General features: G+C 36.5%; 1 protein-coding gene across 1 annotated transcript; it reads left to right on the plus strand.

The window, feature by feature from the left end:
- The first annotated feature begins 528 nt into the window (after positions 1-528).
- LOC115186639 (zinc finger protein 544-like) lies at positions 529-8,725 on the plus strand. The gene is made up of 2 exons (XM_029746208.1): positions 529-690; positions 8,037-8,725. Exons 1-2 carry the CDS (start codon positions 576-578, stop codon positions 8,483-8,485), a joined length of 564 nt encoding a protein of 187 aa, XP_029602068.1. The 5' UTR covers positions 529-575; the 3' UTR covers positions 8,486-8,725.
- The last annotated feature ends 296 nt before the right edge of the window (positions 8,726-9,021 follow it).

The following is a 9,021-nucleotide window of genomic DNA, read 5'->3' on the forward strand; positions in this document are numbered from 1 at the left end:
GAATTTAACGCAATGCTGTTGGTGTGACGTATTATCTAGTGGACGGAACTCTTCTTTCAACAGTAGCAACAGTTCGTCAGCCACCTCGGTAGCTTGCTAGACAAAATAGCCGAAACAATAAAGCTCTTTAGACGCTTTAGTGTATATTAGCCACTGTGTTTTAAACCCACTTCTGTCGTCTAGTTAGTTATCCGATTTATTATCATATTTATGGTGTTGTTATTAATCAGCTAGCGGGCTGGTTAAGTTAGCATTAGCATAGCTAGCTAACATCCCCAACCATGAGTTCACTAAACTACTCCCCTCCTGTTAAAGAAGAGGAGGTCTGCTGGACGGAGAAAGAGGCTCTGGGGCTGAACGTTGTCGTGAAAGAGGAGAAGGAAGAGAAATATGTTACAATACAAAAACAAGTAGAGGGTGAGGCTGTTACAGTGAAAGAAGAAGAGAAAGACGTTTCAGTGAAAGAAGAGGAAGACTCGTTCAGAGTGAAAGAGGAGGAGGATGTTACAGTAAAAGAAGAGGAGGAAGAGAAAGAGGATGATGCAGTTTTTGGGGTGAAAAAGGAGGAGGGGGAGATGACTGTCACATTGGAAGAAGACGAGGATGAAACTGGACATCTGGGCTCGGTTTCCCAAACGCATCTTAAGGCATCTAATGGTTCTAACGATGAACGGGCCCTGATTAACACTAGTAAGTACTGTCTTAAATACAGAGGCACAAACTCTGCAGTTGTTGAACTGATGTTTGGTGTTAAAGGGGAAATATCCAATAGCTACATCCATATTTAGACTTTTAAAATTATTTATTTATAGCCATTGATTCTTGAAGAATGTAACACATGCCTCATGAGCTTAGGTCAACTGTTGTTCCCCATCAGAACCCCAAATAAGCTTTTTTTACTCCAATGTTTAGAAACAATGTAAACCAACACTGTATAGCCTCAACATGGTTAAAACTATAATGTTGATATCATGGATGGTCAGTCCTTGCATCCGTAGGTCTGTCTATGAATTTGAGAGTAGTTACATTTCTCCAGCCCCATCATCATCTTATAACCAAACTAGTGGTGGAATGACGGCTTTGTTTTATTGTATGAACTGCAGATTGGTTGATAGATGTGCTGCTATTTTATAGGGGTAACCTAGGATTTAAACAGCAACAAAATGGCTGTCCAGAGACTTGGTTTGGTAAACATCTGAGGGATGGGGGCTGGAGAAATGTAACCACTCTCAAATTCATAGAGAAAGCTATTGTATCAACCGTAACCCAACACCTAGCGACCTCGTCAAGAAGTTCAGACATCTTGGCGTAACAGTTATAAGGTGTTGGCTTGACAGTTGCTGGACCCAGGATTGAGTTCAGCTCAGGACTACCCCCTGAATGGACTACACTATAAATACAAAGACTGGCCATCCATAAGGTCAAAATTATAGTTTTTAACCAGATTTCAAGGCTATATAGTGCTTGTTTACAAACAGTGGCGTTTTTCAAGCTTATGCTTTGGTTTCTGGTGGGGTAATACAGTTTAAACATTTGAGGCATTTATAAGTTATATTCTTCAAGAATCAATGGTTATATAGTAAATGGGTCTTTCTATAATTGCCAGTGAAGATTTCCTGTGGGGGTCAAATTGTTACAGCTATTGATAAGTCATTGTATAATATTCAGCCAATTTATATATGCAGCCGAAGTCCAACGAGAGCCGATACAAATTCATTGTTTTAACTAATTATGCCAAATGTTAAGAAAATGTTGAGCAATCTAATAAAGTAATGACTTTTCAAATAAGTTACCTTACACGTTATTTTGGCTGACAATTTGTTAGCATGTTATTACAGCAGTATGGTCCGGTATGTTAACTAGCTACCTAACGTTAGTTGGCTTCTTATACATCAAACTTGCCAGTATATTAACTATATTCTATCTAACTAACTACCCAACGTTTATTGACTTGATTATTCCCGTCATTCTTAGCTAAATGGTATAGTCGTTGTGATTTCTCAATGGACATTCGGGTGCTTTCATAAATTCACTCTGACTATCTACTCTGATTTCAGAGCACTCTCGTCTGAGTACCAGAGAGCAGAATAATGAATTTACTAGCGCTCAACACCCGTTCAATATGTCCAGGTGTCAGTAAACGTAGGCAACAAAAAACGTAATTAAATGTTTTCCAGCAGCACAGTTACAGTCACTCTGGATAACATGAAAACTGCCTAACCAGCTCTGCTAGGGCGAGTAAAATGGTCAGAGTCTCATTTGTGTCTGGAAGTAGCAAGCTAAGGTCAGAACGGTCAAATCAACCCAACTCCTCGGCCGGAGCGGCCAGTGGCTCCGAGAGCGAAACGGGCTGAATTTACAAACGGACAATCTGACAACGGTCTGAATTTATGAAGCACTCTGGTATTCAAGATTGAATTTAAAAACACACCTGAAGTCGTAAAATGTCTAACTAGTAATGTGTTATGCTAACTAGCTAGCAAGAGGTTGCATAGCAACAGCATAAACTTCCGGTAGACAGGAGAAGAGCGCTCAACTGAAAGGAAACGGTTCGGTTACAGTTTACTACAATTAACTAATAGTATGTAGTATATACTCATTAAGTATGTAGTTTCAGTTTACTACAATTAACTAATAGTATGTAGTATATACTCATTAAGTATGTAGTATACAGTATACTACAATTAACTAATAATATGTAGTATATACTCATTAAGTATGTAGTTACAGTATACTACAATTAACTAATAGTATGTAGTATATACTCATTAAATATGCAGTTACAGTATACTAGAATTAACTAATAGTTTGTAGTATATACTCATTAAGTATGTAGTTACAGTTTACTACAATTAACTAATAGTATGTAGTATATACTCATTAAGTATGTAGTTACAGTTTACTACAATTAACTAATAGTATGTAGTATATACTCATTAAGTATGTAGTTACAGTATACTACAATTAACTAATAGTATGTAGTATATACTCATTAAGTATGTAGTTACAGTTTATTACAATTAACTAATAGTATGTAGTATATACTCATTAAATATGCAGTTACAGTATACTAGAATTAATAGTACTCATTAAGTATGTAGTATACAGTATGTTAGTATGGGTATTCAAACACATATTCGCCTTTTTCCATTTATTTTCAATGCCATTACATTAAAGGCGAAACATAGCTACATTCAATAACATTTATGAATTGTTAGAAACCTTTGTTTTAAACCCTTCTCAAAGTTGGTGCCTTGCCAGATTTGTATTTTAATTTTAATTTTATTTAACACTACTTGACTTTCCTTGTATTTATGGCAGTGTAGTTCCCTTAAGGGTCAGTCAACTTTGGTACAACTGTGGGGAGTCGCGACTTCGGTTGAAGGATCTAAAATCACACCTGAAAAGGCCAATGAAATCCGTACCTGGCTGGAAGTCCCGCCTTCCACAGGTGATGAGCGTCAGGCTGGGATTCATTCCTTCCATTATTCCGCTCTTCACCTCGGTGTGAACAGGAACAATTCATGCTACTAAAACATACAATTGGAACACGAGACTATCTTACGTTGCTCCAACTAAACTGACCCTTAGTGGTAGAGCGTGATCTCCCCCTGGACTTTGTGTGGTTCTCATAGTTTCCTAATCGCAATGTCCTGGTTATAGCAATGAGTAAGATGGCTAAAAATGAGACCTAGACAATGAAAGTTAAGACCAAGGTAAAGTTGGATTTATATTCACACATTCAGATATTCAACAGACATTGGCCAAAAGCCATTTAAAATGGTATAAATCAATAACTAATTCATTGATTGTCACAGAAACATCAAACTAGATTTATTATATACATGTCTAGCATACTTTTACAACCTTTTTTAAACAAAAATTCCAGTTTTGATTTTATAGAAATACATAAATATATAAAATGTCATTTAAAATTGGTATAAATCAATAACTAATTCACCATTTGTCACGGAACAAATAATAATTAAAAGTTCATTTGTGAAATTTCTTTCCTTAATGCATTTGAGTCAATCAGTTGTGTTGTGACAAGATAGGGTTTTCTCACTTTCTAGTAGGCTTATATTGAAGATATGGCAAATAGGAGTGGCAATGTCGTCCGCTATTATCCTCAGTAATTTTCCATCCAAGTTGTCAGACCCCGGTGGCCTGAAAAAGAAAAGGAGAACCTCACACTCTAGGAGCTCAGATGCAATAATTTAATAACCAACGTTTCCACAGACAAGCTGTCTTCATCAGGGTATAATGACAAACACTGCAGGTAACTGGTTTATCTTGTGTCAAAAGGACACACACAGGTGTCTGTAATCATGTCTGAGTGTGGCCTGATATCATTGGTTAATTTACAGATATAAATAGAACATATGAAAACATAAATGGATAGCATACGATCATAGATACAATTTGGCTCCAAACATTTACAATGAATAGCAATATTACAATAATGGATACATAGACCTCCAAACATTTACAATGAATAGCAATATTACAATAATGGATACATAGACCTCCAAACATTTACAATGAATAGCAATATTACAATAATGGATACATAGACCTACAAACATTTACAATGAAGAGCAATATTACAATAATGGATACATAGACCTACAAACATTTACAATGAATAGCAATATTACAATAATGGATACATAGACCTACAAACATTTACAATGAATAGCAATATTACAATAATGGATACATAGATCTCCAAACATTTACAATGAATAGCAATATTACAATAATGGATACATAGACCTCCAAACATTTACAATGAATAGCAATATTACAATAATGGATACATAGACCTCCAAACATTTACAATGAATAGCAATATTACAATAATGGATACATAGACCTCCAAACATTTACAATGAATAGCAATATTACAATAATGGATACATAGACCTCCAAACATTTACAATGAATAGCAATATTACAATAATGGATACATAGACCTACAAACATTTACAATGAATAGCAATATTACAATAATGGATACATAGACCTCCAAACATTTACAATGAATAGCAATATTACAATAATGGATACATAGACCTCCAAACATTTACAATGAATAGCAATATTACAATAATGGATACATAGTCCTCCAAACATTTACAATGAATAGCAATATTACAATAATGGATACGTTGAGACCAACGGGAGCAAAGGTCTTTAAATTAAAGATCCAGGCAGCCTCTTGTTTTTAACAATAAATTGTCGAGGTCACCCCCTCTCCTAGGGAGGGTGACGTGTTCGATGCCGATATAATGTAGGGACGAAATCAAGGGGTTCGCTTCCAAAAAGATTTTACCACAAGGACAAATTAAAAGATAAATAACTGCCTTAGTGGTGCACCTGATAACACCTGTGATTGGGATCTGTTTCCCTGTTTGGGGGTGTTTGAAGGATCTACATTTGTAAGTGCCATTGCATTGAGCGCAGTGACCAAATTAATTAATGAATATGAAACTGCCTTAAATACAGATGTGAATGATAGTATGTTTTAAATTCTCACTTAAAATATACAGTGCTCTATTTGAACGTCTCAATAAAATATTATTATTTCATGAAAGGAATGAAAAATACATTTGTGTGCAACAAAAAAAACTATCTTAACTGCGTTTCCCTCCAGTCAGCAGACGGCGATGTGCGTCTTTCAGGCGATGCTGCAGCGTAACGTATAATCTAGTGGACGGAACGGATCAACAACAACGAGTCAGCCACCTTGGTAGCCAACAGCCGAAACATTTAGACTGTTTCTGTGCATATTTGCCTCTGTGTTTTAAATATACTTCTGACATCTAGTTAATTGCCCCCATTTAAATGTTATAGGTACATTGTTAGTCAACTAGCTGGCTTGATAAGTTAGCCTAGCACTAAACTAGTCGCTCATGCTAACTAGCTAGCTAGCTAACATCCCCGACCATGAACTCACTGATGTATTCCTCGCCTGTTAAAGAAGAGGAGGTCTGCTGGACGGAGAAAGAGGCTCTGGGGCTGAACATTGTCGTGAAAGATGAGAAGGAAGAGGAGGATGTTACAGTGAAACAAGAAGTAGAGGGTGAGGTTGTTACAGTGAAAGAAGAAGAGAAAGACGTTTCAGTGAAAGAAGAGGAAGACGCGTTCAGAGTGAAAGAGGAAGAGGATGTTACAGTAAAAGAAGAGGAGGAAGAGAAAGAGGAGGATGCAGTTTTTGGAGTGAAAAAGGAGAAAGAGGGAGAGATAACTGTCATACTGACAGAGGAGTCAGGAGATCTGATTACCACCAGTAAGTACTGTCTTAAAAAACGGGCTCTAACTGTCCAACTGTTTTGAACGAATGTGTTGTTTTAAAGCAGCATACTACCGAAATTCTATACTTAAATGTTGTTCGGTACTATAGGAATTTATGTTATAATATAATGTTAAAGCTACATTTTAAAATGGGTGATTAAAGCCCTGAATGCTGATTGGCTGAAAGCCGTGGTATATCAGGCCGTATACCATGAGTATGTCATGTATTTTTACTGTTCTAATTACGTTGGTAACATGTTTATAATAGCAATAAGACACCTCAGTGATAGATGGCCAATATACCACGGCTAAGTTCTGTATCCAGGCACGTTGTGTTGTGTTGTGCATAAGGACAGACATGCTATATTGGCCATATACCACACTTCCTCTGGTCTTATTGCTTAACTGTAACATGTGTATACCATCAGAGTCCCTCCCACCACAAAATCACAACTTAATTGTCTCACAGAATGGCAAACAAGTTATAAATGAATTGTTTGACATGTGTCTATTGTAGACTTTGCGTGGAGTGTGTATACCAGCAGAAGCAGATTTCTAAATAATGTTGGAGAAATACATAAAATAAGAAGCATTATTGACATGAAAAGGACAGTGGTTTTGGGGAGACTGAACATATTAGAAAACGTCTGTGAGTTTGTAAGTCTTCAAAACAAAATAAAAATGTTGAAGGAAAGGTGTGGCTAAACAAAAAATATATAATTTAGAGAAGATAGTAATGTCTATTATTACTTTAGAGATGAAGTGGGCCACCAACAAAACGTTATTAACAATGGATCAACTGCAGCCTGGAATAGTAATATATATTATTATAGAGCTCTGCTCAGCCTATAAACATGACATTATATATTATTATAGAGCTCTGCTCAGCCTATAAACATGACATTATCTATTATTATTATAGAGCTCTGCTCAGCCTGTAAACATGACATTATCTATTATTATAGAGCTCTGCTCAGCCTATAAACATGACATTATATATTATTATAGAGCTCTGCCCAGCCTATAAACATGACATTATCTATTATTATAGAGCTCTGCTCAGCCTATAAACATGACATTATCTATTATTATAGAGCTCTGCTCAGCCTATAAACATGACATTATCTATTATTATAGAGCTCTGCTCAGCCTATAAACATGACATTATCTATTATTATAGAGCTCTGCTCAGCCTATAAACATGACATTATCTATTATTATAGAGCTCTGCTCAGCCTATAAACATGACATTATCTATTATTATAGAGCTCTGCTCAGCCTGTAAACATGACATTATCTATTATTATAGAGCTCTGCTCAGCCTATAAACATGACATTATCTATTATTATAGAGCTCTGCTCAGCCTATAAACATGATCTATTATTATAGAGCTCTGTTCAGCCTGTAACATGACATTATCTATTATTATAGAGCTCTGCTCAGCCTGTAACATGACATGATCTATTATTATAGAGCTCTGATCAGCCTATAAACATGACATTATCTATCATTATGACATCATGACATTCCCTGAGAGATTAGATTTGGAGCTCTTCATCATTTGTTTTTAAATCTCACCGTCACCAAGTGTATTATTAATGATGTAATGTTGTGAAAACTGACCTCAGGGTATTGAGGGATCTAGTCTAGATTAAACCTCATAGGAAAACAATTTTATTGAATGGAGGTTTCATTCAGGACTCTCTGTTTAACTAAATAATCTGTTTGTCTTCTGCAGGAGAGAGACCAGACTCTGACAGCGGGAAGAGTTCCTCAGAGGAAACAGACCCAGAGACGCCTAACCAACACCACTGCTCCCACTGTGGAAAGAGTTTTAGGTGGTTTGGGAGCCTGAAAATGCACGAGAGAACACATACAGGAGAAAAGCCCTACCACTGTTCCCACTGTGGGAAGAACTTTACTCAGTTAGGAGCCCTGGTTGGGCATGAGAGAATACATACTGGAGAAAAGCCTTTCCAATGTTCCCAGTGTGAAAAGAGTTTTAGGTGGTCAGGGAGTCTGAAAAAGCATGCGAGAAAACACACAGGAGAAAAGCCTTTCCAACATACTAATACACAGGAGGAGAAGACATACCACTGTTCTCATTGTGAAAAGACATTTTCCCAGTCAGAGGACCTGAAATCACACGAGAGAATAGAGAGGCTGTGTTCTGACTTGTGTTTCTGACTGAGAATTTGTCCACGGACAGGATTCATAGGGCCAGGGTGTCTGCTATGGACACCTGGAAAAAATCAGCAGCGGACATTTCTGAACGTTTGTCCAACAGACCTGTACATCCATGAATGGATCTCTATAATGTGTAACTATTTCTGATGTATGTGTTGTGATGTATTGTTTAATAGATGTACTTTGTTAGGTATATTTATCTGTGGTTTAATTTCAACAGATTTTACTGATGCTATTAGATTGCTGTGTGGGGGAGTTTTATATATACAGTGCCTTCAGAAAGTATTCACACCCCTTGACTTGTCCCACATTTTGTTGTATTACAACCTAAATTTAAAATGTATTTATTTTTATTTCACCTTTATATAACCAGGTAGGCTAGTTGAGAACAAGTTCTCATTTGCAACTGCGACCTGGCCAAGATAAAGCAAAGCAGTTCGACACATACAACAACACAGAGTTACACATGGAATAAACAAACATACAATCAATTATACAGTAGAAATATCTATATACAGCATGTGCAAATGAGGTAG

Source organism: Salmo trutta, unplaced genomic scaffold, assembly GCF_901001165.1.
Source record: "Salmo trutta unplaced genomic scaffold, fSalTru1.1, whole genome shotgun sequence".
Classification (NCBI taxonomy): domain Eukaryota; kingdom Metazoa; phylum Chordata; class Actinopteri; order Salmoniformes; family Salmonidae; genus Salmo; species Salmo trutta.

Coding starts and splice junctions, on each gene's coding strand:
- LOC115186639 (XM_029746208.1), top strand. CDS start 576: ATGACTGTCACATTGGAAGAAGACGAGGATGAAACTGGACATCTGGGC. Junction 691..8,036: donor ACGGGCCCTGATTAACACTA/GTAAGTACTGTC, acceptor TGTCTTCTGCAG/GAGAGAGACCAGACTCTGAC.